General features: G+C 40.9%; 1 protein-coding gene across 4 annotated transcripts in view; it reads right to left on the bottom strand.

The window, feature by feature from the left end:
• The window catches only part of RBL2 (RB transcriptional corepressor like 2), a 194,340-nt gene that overhangs the window by 75,903 nt on the left and 104,464 nt on the right, over positions 1 to 13,973 (bottom strand). For all 4 annotated transcript variants that reach the window (XM_053699499.1, XM_053699498.1, XM_053699497.1 and 1 more), the window contains one exon: positions 13,773 to 13,910. In XM_053699499.1, coding sequence (XP_053555474.1) covers positions 13,773 to 13,910 — 138 coding nt within the window. The remainder of the gene's footprint in view (positions 1 to 13,772; positions 13,911 to 13,973) is intronic.

Raw genomic sequence — 13,973 nt, forward strand, 5'->3', positions numbered from 1 at the left:
AGCCTTAATTCTATCTAAGATGTCATCTAATGGAGTCTCAACCTTAAGAGACTCTTCTAGAGCATCAAACCAAAAAGCTGCTGCAGTAGTTACTGGAACAATGCAAGCCGTAGGTTGTAAAAGAAACCCCTGATTAAAAAATAATTTCTTTAGTAGACCCTCTAATTTCTTATCCATAGGGTCTTTGAAAGCACAACTATCCTCAATGGGTATAGTAGTACGCTTAGCTAGGGAAGATATAGCTCCCTCTACCTCAGGAACCGTTTGCCATGAGTCCCGAATGGTATCTGATATGGGAAACATTTTCTTAAAATTAGGAGGGGGAGAAAACGGTATACCTGCTCTATCCCATTCCTTTCTAATAATTTCCGAAATTCTCTTAGGAACCGGAAAAACATCAGTGTAAGTAGGTACTTCCAAATATTTATCCATTTTACACAATTTCTCTGGAGGAATCACAATAGGGTCACAATCATCCAGAGTCGCTAAAACCTCCCTAAGTAACAGGCGGAGGTGTTCAAGCTTAAATTTAAATGACATAGCATCTAGCATCCGAATCTGTCTGAGGTAAAACATTCCCTGAATCAGAAATTTCACCCTCAGACAGTAATTCCCTGACCCCCCAACTCAGAGCACTGCGAGGGAACATCGGAAATATCTAATAAAGCATCAGAGGATTCAGTATTTACATTAATACCTGACCTACTGTGTTTACCCTGCAACACTGGTAATTTAGACAATACCTCTGTAAGGGTAGTTGACATAACTGCAGCCATCTCCTGCAGAGTAAAGGAATTAGACGCACTAGAAGTACTAGGCGTCGCTTGTGTGGGCGTTAAAGGTTGTGACACTTGGGGAGAATTGGATGGCATATCCTGATTCTCTTCAGACAAAGGGGCCTAGTTATCAAGCCGTCAACCTCAAATACGCTGGAATTCCGCAGCTTATTTGTGGCGAGGCTGATTCGCCTAAGTTATCAAGCCCTAGATACCGGCAAAAGTAGAATTTAGTGACGTAAGCTTCGATCCGCCGGGCAAAGTCCGACACAGATCAATTCTTACGTCACTACAGATGTTCCGCACACAAGTGCGGCACAATCTGACTACTTTTGCTAGTTATCAAAAAACTAGCAGGTACACTCGGCACTTTTCCGGCCCAGCGTACCTGGTTTTCAATCCGCCGCCCTGGAGGCGGCGGATCCCATAGGAATCAATGGGAGTCTGACCATAGCGAAAGTTCATGTTCGCTGCTGCCCGACATCCCATTGATTTCTATGGGAGATGTCTACACCTAACACCCTAACATGTACCCCGAGTCTAAACACCCCTAATCTACCCCCCTACACCGCCGCAACTAAATAAAGTTATTAACCCCTAAACCGCTGCTCCCGGAGCCCACCGCCACTATAATAAACTGATTAAACCCTAAACCGCCGCTCCCGGAGCCCACCGCAAGCTATAATAAATATGTTAACCCCTAAACCGCCGCTCCCGGTCCCTGCCGCAACTATAATATATGTATTAACCCCTAAACCGCCGCTCCCAGACCCGCCGCCACTTACATGATACATATTAACCCCTATCCTGCCCCCCACTACACCGCCGCCACTGTAATAAAATTATTAACCCCTAAACCTAACCCTAAACCCCTCTAACTTAAATATTAATTAATTAAATAAATCTAAATAATATTTATCTTATTAAATAAATTAATCCTATTTAAAACTAAATACTTACCTTTAAAATAAACCCTAATATAGCTACAATATAAATAAAAATTACATTGTAGCTATCTTAGGATTTATTTTTATTTTACAGGCATCTTTCAATTTATTTTAACTAGGTACAATAGCTATTAAATAGTTATTAACTATTTAATAGCTACCTAGCTAAAATAAAGAGAAATTAACCTGTAAAATAAAAACTAACCTAAGTTACAATTACACCTAACACTACACTATACTTTAATAAATTATTCCTATTTAAAACTAAATACTTACCTGTAAAATAAACCCTAAGATAGCTACAATATAATTAATAATTACATTGTAGCTATTTTAGGATTTATATTTATTTTACAGGTAACTTGGTATTTATTTTAGCTAGTTAGAATAGTTATTAAATAGTTATTAACTATTTAATAACTACCTAGCTAAAAGAAATACCAAATTACCTGTAAAATAAATCCTAACCTAAGTTACAATTAAACCTAACACTACACTATCATTAAATTAATTAAATTACCTACAAATAACTACAATTAAATAAAATTAAATAAACTAAATTACAAAAAATAAAAAAGCTAAGTTACAAAAAATAAAAAAAATAAGTTACAAACATTTAAAAAATATTACAACAATTTTAAGCTACTTACACCTAATCTACGTCCCCTAATAAAATAACAAACCCCCCACAATAAAAAAATTCCCTACCCTATTCTAAATTAAAAAGTTCAAAGCTCTTTTACCTTACCAGCCCCTAAAAGGGCCTTTTGCGGGGTATGCCCCAAAGAATTCAGCTCTTTTGCCTGTAAAAGAAAAATACAACCCCCCCCCCAACATTAAAACCCACCACCCACATACCCCTAATCTATCCCAAACCCCCCTTAAAAAAAACCTAACACTACCCCCCTGAAGATCATCCTACCTTGAGTCGTCTTCACTCAGCCGAGCCACCGATGGAACCGAAGAGGAGATCCGGAGCGGAAGAAGTCATCATCCAAGCGGCGCTGAAGAAGTCTTCCATCCGGGTGATGTCATCTTCCAAGCGGCGTCTTCAATCTTCATCCATCCGGAGCGGAGCGGAGCCATCTTCAGACGAGCCGACGCGGAGCCATCCTCTTCTTCCCGATGACTACCGACGAATGGATATTCCTTTAAGGGACGTCATCCAAGATGGCGTCCCTTCAATTCCGAATGGCTGATAGGATTCTATCAGCCAATCGGAATTAAGGTAGGAAAAATCTGATTGGCTGATTGAATCAGCCAATCAGATTGAAGTTCAATCCGATTGGCTGATCCAATCAGCCAATCAGATTGAGCTCGCATTCTATTGGCTAATCGGAACAGCCAATAGAATGCAAGCTCAATCTGATTGGCTGATTGGATCAGCCAATCGGATTGAACTTCAATCTGATTGGCTGATTCAATCAGCCAATCAGATTTTTCCTACCTTAATTCCGATTGGCTGATAGAATCCATTCAGCCAATCGGAATTGAAGGGACGCCATCTTGGATGACGTCCCTTAAAGGAATATCCATTCGTCGGTAGTCGTCGGGAAGAAGAGGATGGCTCCGCGTCGGCTCGTCTGAAGATGGCTCCGCTCGGCTCCGGATGGATAAAGATTGAAGACGCCGCTTGGAAGATGACTTCATCGGATGGAAGATTTCTTCAGCGCCGCTTGGATGATGACCTCATCGGATGGAAGATTTCATTGCCCCTTGGATGATGACTTCTTCCGCTCCGGATCTCCTCTTCGGTTCCATTGGTGGCTCGGCTGAGTGAAGACGACTCAAGGTAGGATGATCTTCAGGGGGGAGTGTTGTTTTTTTTAAGGGGGGTTTTGGTTAGATTAGGGGTATGTGGGTGGTGGGTTTTAATGTGGGGGGGTTGTATTTTTCTTTTACAGGCAAAAGAGCTGAATTCTTTGGGGCATGCCCCGCAAAAGGCCCTTTTAAGGGCTGGTAAGGTAAAAGAGCTTTGAACTTTTTAATTTAGAATAGGGTAGGGAATTTTTTTATTTTGGGGGGCTTTGTTATTTTATTAGGGGGCTTAGATGAGGTGTAAGTAGCTTAAAATTGTTGTCATTTAATTGTAGTTATTTTTAGGTAATTTATTTAATTAATTTAATGATAGTGTAGTGTTAGGTTTAATTGTAACTTAGGTTAGGATTTATTTTACAGGTAATTTGGTATTTCTTTTAGCTAGGTAGTTATTAAATAGTTAATAACTATTTAATAACTATTCAAACTAGCTAAAATAAATACCAAGTTAACTGTAAAATAAATATAAATCCTAAAATAGCTGCAATGTAATTATTAATTACATTGTAGCTATCTTAGGGTTTATTTTACAGGTAAGTATTTAGTTTTAAATAGAAATAATGTATTAAAGTATAGTGTAGTGTTAGGTGTAATTGTAACTTAGGTTAGTTTTTATTTTACAGGTTAATTTCTCTTTATTTTAATAGGTAGCTATTAAATAGTTAATAACTATTTAATAGCTATTGTACCTAGATAAAATAAATTGAAAGTTGTCTGTAAAATAAAAATAAATCCTTGATAGCTACAATATAATTATTATTTATATTGTAGCTATATTAGGGTTTATTTTAAAGGTAAGTTTTAAATAGGATTAATTTAGTTAATAAGAGAAATATTATTTAGATTTATTTAATTAATATTTAAGTTAGGGAGGTGTTAGGGTTAGTGTTAGACTTAGGTTTAGGGGTTAATAATTTTATTACAGTGGCGGCGGTGTAGGGGGGGCAGGATAGGGGATAATACATTTATTATAGGTGGCGACAGTGTAGGGGGGGCAGATTAGGGGTTAATAAGTTTAATATAGGTTGCGGCGGGGTCCGGGAGCAGCGGTTTAGGGGTTAATACATTTATTTAGTTGCGGCGGGGTACGGGATCCACAGGATAGGGGTTAATAACTTTATTATAGAGGGCGGCGGTATAGGGGGAGCAGGATAGGGGTTACTAGGTATAATGTAGGTGGCGGCGGGGTCTAGGAGCGGCAGTTTAGGGGTTAATAACTTTATTTAGTTGCAGGGGGCTCCGGTATAGGGGGTAGAACAGTGTAGTTAGTGTGGGTGCTTAGTGACAGGCTAGCAATAAAGCTGTAAAAAAGCCAAAGAGCAGCGAGATCGGATGAGTGATAACTATCACAGTCCGCTGCTCATCGCCCCGTACTTGGTGCGCAGCTTTTTGACAGCTTTATTGATAACTTAGGCGAAATTTTGCAGGTCCGCGGCGGCGATGGTAGGCAAGCTTAGGCGGGCGTATTGAACCGGCGAAGGCAGGAAAAGTAGACGCGTTGATAACTAGGCCCCTGAGAATCATCCTTAGGCACACTTACTTTATTTAAAATATGCTTTTTACATTGTAAAGCCCTTTCAGTACAAAAGTTACACAATGTAAGAGGGGGTTGCACAATAGCTTCTAAACACATAGAACAATGAGAAACCTCAATGTCAGACATGTTGAACAGACTAGTAATACCACAAAAGTCGTTTAAACACTTATTTATAGCATAAAATAAACATTAGAAAAAACATGTACTGTGCCTTTAAGAAAAGAAAAAGTGAACAATTTTTCCAAAATGCACAAAAAAAAGTTAAATTATTCCCAAATTTAACTTAAACATTGTTGGTTAATCCAAAAATTACTGCACCCAGAAGCAAAGGCAGAAATAAGGCTTTAGAAGTACTTATATCAACATCTAGTCAAAAGATAGATAAAAATACCCTCTACACCTCGCCACAGCTCTGCTGTGGTGCCTACCTGCCCCCAGAGTACTTCGAATCAAGTTTCCAACCCTTCAGACCAGCTACACAGTCCAGGAGCCACCGAGTTACTGTTTGCTGCTGCTAAGCCTGAAGAAAATGCGCCAAAATAGGCTCCGCCCCCTAAGGTCAAAAGTTGGAGTAGGCCCAAACAACACCACATGGGAATGCAGTTTTGCATTAAAGTAGAAAACATAATTTATGCTTACCTGATAAATTCCTTTCTCCTGTAGTGTAGTCAGTCCACGGGTCATCCATTACTTATGGGATATTAACTCCTCCCCAACAGGAAGTGCAAGAGGATCACCCAAGCAGAGCTGCTATATAGCTCCTCCCCTCTACGTCACACCCGGTCATTCGACCGAAAACCAAACGAGAAAGGAGAAACTATAGGGTGCAGTGGTGACTGGAGTATAATTTAAAATTTAGACCTGCCATAAAAAACAGGGCGGGCCGTGGACTGACTACACTACAGGAGAAAGGAATTTATCAGGTAAGCATAAATTATGTTTTCTCCTGTTAAGTGTAGTCAGTCCACGGGTCATCCATTACTTATGGGATACCAATACCAAAGCTAAAGTACACGGATGACGGGAGGGACAGGCAGGATCTTTATACGGAAGGAACCACTGCCTGAAGAACCTTTCTCCCAAAAACAGCCTCCGAAGAAGCAAAAGTGTCAAATTTATAAAATTTGGAAAAAGTATGAAGAGAAGACCAAGTTGCAGCCTTGCAAATCTGTTCAACAGAGGCCTCATTCTTAAAGGCCCAAGTGGAAGCCACAGCTCTAGTAGAATGAGCTGTAATCCTTTCAGGAGGTTGCTGTCCAGCAGTCTCATAGGCTAAACGTATTATGCTACGAAGCCAAAAAGAGAGAGAGGTAGCAGATGCTTTTTGACCTCTCCTCTGTCCAGAATAAACGACAAACAGGGAAGAAGTTTGGCGAAAATCTTTAGTTGCCTGTAAATAAAATTTCAGGGCACGGACTACGTCTAGATTGTGCAGAAGTCGTTCCTTCTTTGAAGAAGGGTTAGGGCACAATGATGGAACAACAATCTCTTGATTGATATTCTTGTTAGTGACTACCTTAGGTAAGAACCCAGGTTTAGTACGCAGAACTACCTTATCTGAATGAAAAATCAGATAAGGAGAATCACAATGTAAGGCTGATAACTCAGAGACTCTACGAGCCGAGGAAATAGCCATTAAAAACAGAACTTTCCAAGATAACAGCTTGATATCAATGGAATGAAGGGGTTCAAACGGAACACCCTGTAAAACGTTAAGAACTAAGTTTAAGCTCCACGGTGGAGCTACAGTCTTAAACACAGGCTTAATCCTAGCCAAAGCCTGACAAAAAGCCTGGACGTCTGGAACTTCTGACAGACGTTTGTGTAAAAGGATGGACAGAGCTGAGATCTGTCCCTTTAAAGAACTTGCAGATAAACCCTTTTCTAAACCTTCTTGTAGAAAAGACAATATCCTAGGAATCCTAACCTTACTCCATGAGTAACTCTTGGATTCGCACCAGTGTAAGTATTTACGCCATATCTTATGGTAAATTTTCCTGGTAACAGGTTTCCTAGCCTGTATTAAGGTATCAATCACTGACTCCGAAAATCCACGCTTTGATAAAATCAAGCGTTCAATTTCCATGCAGTCAGCTTCAGAGAAATTAGATTTTGATGTTTGAAAGGACCCTGAATTAGAAGGTCCTGTCTCAGAGGCAGAGACCAAGGTGGACAGGACGACATGTCTACTAGATCTGCATACCAGGTCCTGCGTGGCCACGCAGGCGCTATTAGAATCACCGATGCTTTCTCCTGTTTGATCCTGGCAATCAAACGAGGAAGCATCGGGAAGGGTGGAAACACATAAGCCATCCTGAAGGTCCAAGGTGCTGTCAAAGCATCTATCAGGACCGCTCCCGGGTCCCTGGACCTGGACCCGTAACAAGGAAGCTTGGCGTTCTGGCGAGACGCCATGAGATCCATATCTGGTTTGCCCCAACGTCGAAGTATTTGGGCAAAGACCTCCGGATGAAGTTCCCACTCCCCCGGATGAAAAGTCTGGCGACTTAGGAAATCCGCCTCCCAGTTCTCCACGCCTGGGATGTGGATCGCTGACAGGTGGCAAGAGTGAGACTCTGCCCAACGAATTATCTTTGATACTTCCATCATCGCTAGGGAACTCCTTGTCCCTCCCTGATGGTTGATGTAAGCCACAGTCGTGATGTTGTCCGACTGAAACCTGATGAACCTCAGAGTTGCTAACTTAGGCCAAGCCAGAAGGGCATTGAGAACTGCTCTCAATTCCAGAATGTTTATTGGAAGGAGACTCTCCTCTTGAGTCCATGATCCCTGAGCCTTCAGGGAATTCCAGACAGCGCCCCAACCTAGTAGGCTGGCGTCTGTTGTTACAATTGTCCAGTCTGGCCTGCTGAAGGGCATCCCCCTGGACAGATGTGGCCGAGAAAGCCACCATAGAAGAGAATCTCTGGTCTCTTGATCCAGATTCAGCATAGGGGACAAATCTGAGTAATCCCCATTCCACTGACTTAGCATGCACAATTGCAGCGGTCTGAGATGTAGGCGTGCAAAAGGAACTATGTCCATTGCCGCTACCATTAAGCCGATTACCTCCATGCATTGAGCCACTGACGGGTGTTGAATGGAATGAAGGACACGGCAAGCATTTAGAAGTTTTGTTAACCTGTCCTCTGTCAGGTAAATTTTCATTTCTACAGAATCTATAAGAGTCCCCAAGAAGGGAACTCTTGTGAGTGGTAAGAGAGAACTCTTCTCTTCGTTCACTTTCCACCCATGCGACCTTAGAAATGCCAGTACTAACTCTGTATGAGACTTGGCAGTTTGGAAGCTTGACGCTTGAATCAGAATGTCGTCTAGGTACGGAGCTACCGATATTCCTCGCGGTCTTAGTACCGCCAGAAGAGAGCCCAGAACCTTTGTAAAGATTCTTGGAGCCGTAGCCAACCCGAAGGGAAGAGCTACAAACTGGTAATGCCTGTCTAGGAAGGCAAACCTTAGATACCGGTAATGTTCTTTGTGAATCGGTATGTGAAGGTATGCATCCTTTAAATCCACTGTGGTCATGTACTGACCTCTTTGGATCATGGGTAAGATTGTCCGAATAGTTTCCATTTTGAACGATGGAACTCTTAGGAATTTGTTTAGGATCTTTAAATCCAATATTGGTCTGAAGGTTCCCTCTTTTTTGGGAACCACAAACAGATTTGAGTAAAACCCTTGTCCGTGTTCCGACCGCGGAACTGGGTGGATCACTCCCATTAGTCTTGTACACAGCGTAGAAACGCCTCTTTCTTTATCTGGTTTGTTGACAACCTTGAAAGGTGAAATCTCCCTTGTGGAGGAGAAGCTTTGAAGTCCAGAAGATGTCCCTGAGATATGATCTCCAACGCCCAGGGATCCTGGACATCTCTTGCCCAAGCCTGGGCGAAGAGAGAGAGTCTGCCCCCCACTAGATCCGTTTCCGGATCGGGGGCCCTCACTTCATGCTGTCTTAGGGGCAGCAGCAGGTTTTCTGGCCTGCTTGCCCTTGTTCCAGGTCTGGTTAGGTTTCCAGCCTTGTCTGTAGCGAGCAACAGCTCCTTCCTGTTTTGGAGCAGAGGAAGTTGATGCTGCTCCTGCCTTGAAGTTACGAAAGGCACGAAAATTAGACTGTCTAGCCCTTGGTTTGGCTCTGTCTTGAGGCAGGGCATGGCCTTTACCTCCCGTAATATCAGCGATAATTTCTTTCAAACCGGGCCCGAATAATGTCTGCCCCTTGAAAGGTATGTTAAGCAATTTAGATTTAGAAGTTACATCAGCTGACCAGGATTTTAGCCACAGCGCTCTGCGCGCCTGAATGGCGAATCCGGAATTCTTAGCCGTAAGTTTAGTTAAATGTACTACGGCATCAGAAATAAATGAATTAGCTAGCTTAAGGGTTTTAAGCTTGTGTGTAATCTCATCTAATGGAGCTGAGTCAAGGGTCTCTTCCAGAGACTCAAACCAAAATGCTGCCGCAGCCGTGACAGGCGCAATGCATGCAAGGGGTTGCAATATAAAACCTTGTTGAACAAACATTTTCTTAAGGTAACCCTCTAACTTTTTATCCATTGGATCTGAAAAGGCACAGCTATCCTCCACCGGGATAGTGGTACGCTTAGCTAAAGTAGAAACTGCTCCCTCCACCTTAGGGACCGACCGTTTGCCATAAGTCCCGTGTGGTGGCGTCTATTGGAAACATTTTTTTCTGAATATAGGAGGGGGTGAGAAAGGCACACCGGGTCTATCCCACTCCTTAGTAACAATTTCAGTAAGTCTCTTAGGTATAGGAAAAACGTCAGTACTCGTCGGTACCGCAAAATATTTATCCAACCTACACATTTTCTCTGGGATTGCAACTGTGTTACAATCATTCAGAGCCGCTAACACCTCCCCTAGTAATACACAGAGGTTTTCCAGCTTAAATTTAAAATTTGAAATGTCTGAATCCAGTTTATTTGGATCAGATCCGTCACCCGCAGAATGAAGCTCTCCGTCCTCATGTTCTGCAAATTGTGACGCAGTATCAGACATGGCCCTAGCATTATCAGCGCACTCTGTTCTCACCCCAGAGTGATCTCGTTTACCCCTAAGTTCTGGCAATTTAGACAAAACTTCAGTCATAACATTAGCCATGTCTTGTAAAGTGATTTGTAATGGCAGCCCTGATGTACTTGGCGTTACAATATCACGCACCTCCTGAGCGGGAGATGCAGGTACTGACACGTGAGGCAAGTTAGTCGGCATAACTTCCCCCTCGTTGTCTGGTGAATGTTGCTTAACATGTACAGATTGGCTTTTATTTAAAGTAGCATCAATGCAATTAGTACATAAATTTCTATTGGGCTCCACCTTGGCTTTTGAACATATTGCACAAAGAGATTCCTCTGTGTCAGACATGTTTAAACAAACTAGCAATTAGACTAGCAAGCTTGGAAATACTTTTCAACTGAATTTACAAGCAATATGCAAAACGTTACTGTGCCTTTAAGAAGCACACAAAAACTGTCACAGTTGAATAACAATGAACCGGATTAGTTATAGAAACCAAATTTTCACAGTAAATGCATAAATTTAGCAAAGGATTGCACTCATTAGCAATGGATGATTAACCCTTAATATCAGAAAAACGGATAACAATTGAAAATATAAGCGTTTTTATCACAGTCAAAGCACAGTCTCACAGGTCTGCTGTGAGTGATTACCTCCCTCAAAACTAGTTTTGAAGACCCCTGAGCTCTGTAGAGACGTCCTGGATCATGCAGGGAGAAGAAGGCAGACTGTGACTGAATTTCTAATGCGTAGTAAAAGCGACAAAATAGGCCCCTCCCACTCACAATACAACAGTGAGGGAAGCTCAGTAAACTGTTTTAATTCAAAACAAACGACAGCCATGTGGAAAATAACGCCCAAAACAATTTTTCACCAAGTACCTCAGATAATTAAACGATTTAACATGCCAGCAAACGTTTAAAATCTAATTTATGAAATGTCATTAAAAGCCTGCTGCTAGTCGCTCACACTGCAAGTTAGGCTAAAAGTTATATGCATACAGTATTTTCCCAGTGAAGTGCCATTCCCCAGAAATACTTAAGTGTAAACATACATACATATCAGCCTGATACCAGTTGCTACTACTGCATTTAAGGCTGTACTTACATTATATCGGTATTAGCAGTATTTTCTCAGTCAATTCCATTCCTTAGAAAATAATATACTGCAACATACCTCTTTGCAGGTGAACCTGCCCGCTGTCCCCTGTTCTGAAGTTACCTCACTCCTCAGAATGGCCGAGAACAGCAAATGGATCTTAGTTACGTCCGCTAAGATCATACACAAAACTCAGGTAGATTCTTCTTCAAATGCTGCCTGAGAAAAAAACAACACACTCCGGTGCCGTTTAAAATAACAAACTTTTGATTGAAGATATAAAAACTAAGTTTAATAACCACAGTCCTCTCACACATCCTATCTATTAGTTGGGTGCAAGAGAATGACTGGGTGTGACGTAGAGGGGAGGAGCTATATAGCAGCTCTGCTTGGGTGATCCTCTTGCACTTCCTGTTGGGGAGGAGTTAATATCCCATAAGTAATGGATGACCCGTGGACTGACTACACTTAACAGGAGAAATACACACACAATTACAACCCTCAAGTATAAAACCAATAAGTTTTAAGTGCCAAAAATAAAAAACATAGTTTTTAACATTGTCTCCCATATCACATAATGCCCAAATATCAACTAATGATAAATATAATATAGGGACTCCAGTAACACCCCTCTTTTTAAAATAGGTTTTACTGCTTACCCCATCCCCATACAGGGAAATAATGCCAGCCAGTTCTGATACACCAAGTCTCCTCAGAAAAAAAGGCTGCATATACCTTAATGCTGCATGTAGCATGAAACCGGTCTCCACACTGAAGATGTCTCATGGTTACCTTCAGAAGTCTTATGGGAACCAGTGTGGATCTTAGTTACAAATGCTAAGATCATCAAACCTCAGGGCAGAAATCTTCTTCCATATCCCCCTGAGGAAAATAGTACGCACCGGTACCATTTAAAATAAAAAACTTCTTGATTGAAGAAACTAACACCTCACTTTACCATGTCTTCCTAGTATAACACAGGCAAAGAGAATGACTGGGGGTGGAGAGGAAGGGAGGGGCTATATATACAGCTCTGCTTTGGTGCTCTTTGCCATTTCCTGTTAGCAGGAGGTTAATATCCCACAAGTAAGGATGAAATCCGTGGACTCGTCATATCTTTGTAAAAGAAATTGCAATTCTCTTCTAAGTAAATGAGAGAGGAATATAGGGGCTCTAAAATAGCCACTTCCATAGAAAATTTCCACAATGTCCACTTAGGTAGGTGATCATCATCATATCATGCTGAACATATGCATCTTAGAGGGCAACAGTATCCCTTACTAAAAAAAAGGGCTATCTCCTGTTTCAAATGAGGGGTCCTTTGTTTCTCCAGCTCATACAGGGCAGATACAAACAGAGTGAGAGAACCCTTTCTCCTCAGTCTAAATTTTATGGAGGCTAGTGAGGTGATCACTTCAATCTTAGAGGGATCTGAAATGGCAGCATCCCCTCTAATATGAGATATTAAATAAAAATATGTTTTGATTTTTTTTTTTAGAAAGTTATATTCTCATAAGCCCTTTCTCTCTAATGTGGAATCACCAAAATGATTAGTTTTTAGGATTTAGTAAACTTTTTATGGAGTAGCTTTGGTGTAACCTTAACTGCATAGCATGACGAATATAAATCCTACTAAGGAACTGTTCTAATAGCATTGTCTTCCACTAACCAGAGAGTGTCCAGCCCTAGTATGTTTAATTAAATGACTTTATAATGTACTGTATCTTTGGTTAATATCAGCTAGTAAGGATTCAATTAAAAACATTGTAACCAAATAGTGCATTTTATTATTCCATTATTAGGTCTATTTAAAGGGACATGAAAACACCTTGTACAGTGTGATTGTTTTGTGAATAGAGTAGCACTCTTTTTGCTGCAATTGTTTTTTTATTAGCTAAACTTCACCTACTTTTTGCCTTATTTGGAGGAGTCAATACGGACTTGTTAATGGAGAATGCAATGCTTTGTTTGCCACTATCATTTTGTTAGCAAAACCAATTGTTTTCCAGTATCTTTTCTAATTCCTCCTATAGAACAGTGTTTCTCAACAGTGGTCCTCAATTACCCCCAACAGACCAGGTTTTCATTATAGCTGAACCAGTACACAGGTTAAGTAATCTGTTGATCAGTAACCATGGTTACTCACCTAATCTCACCCATCAGCTGATTACTTCACCTGTGCACTGGTTCTGCTATAATGAAAACCTGACCTGTTGGGGGTACTTGAGGACTGTGGTTGAGAAACAATACTGCAGAAGACAGTAAGGGACAATTATGTAGCAGGGTTAGATATGTAAAATTTGCATCATGCACTTCCAGTTCTCATAAATGGAAAACCCACAATTTCCATAGTTAAACTACAGGAAAATCCTTTTGTTTCTGTGAATAATTAAGCATTTTATATTGCAATCTCTAAGTGTTATTATGTCCCTTTAAAGAAAAACCTCAGATTCTGAACATTCAGAGAATGAGTGAACATATATTTGAGCACACACCTACTTTTGTAGTAACAATAAATTAGTCAAAACTCCACAATGGTGTACTTACCTTATAAAAATGATAAGGTGCTAGGTCAAACATTTGAATAATCTGAGGGAAGTTCCCATGTGGCTTGTAGGAAAAGATGGTGATTTCAAGGCAGCAAGACAACAGGGACTTATGAAAAACCTCTTGCTCAAGAACCATCTGCACAATAAATACATACATAAATACACAAATAAAGCACCATATATAAGGCTGATGAAGTGT

Source organism: Bombina bombina, chromosome 1 (assembly GCF_027579735.1).
Source record: "Bombina bombina isolate aBomBom1 chromosome 1, aBomBom1.pri, whole genome shotgun sequence".
Taxonomy (NCBI): Eukaryota; Metazoa; Chordata; class Amphibia; order Anura; family Bombinatoridae; genus Bombina; species Bombina bombina.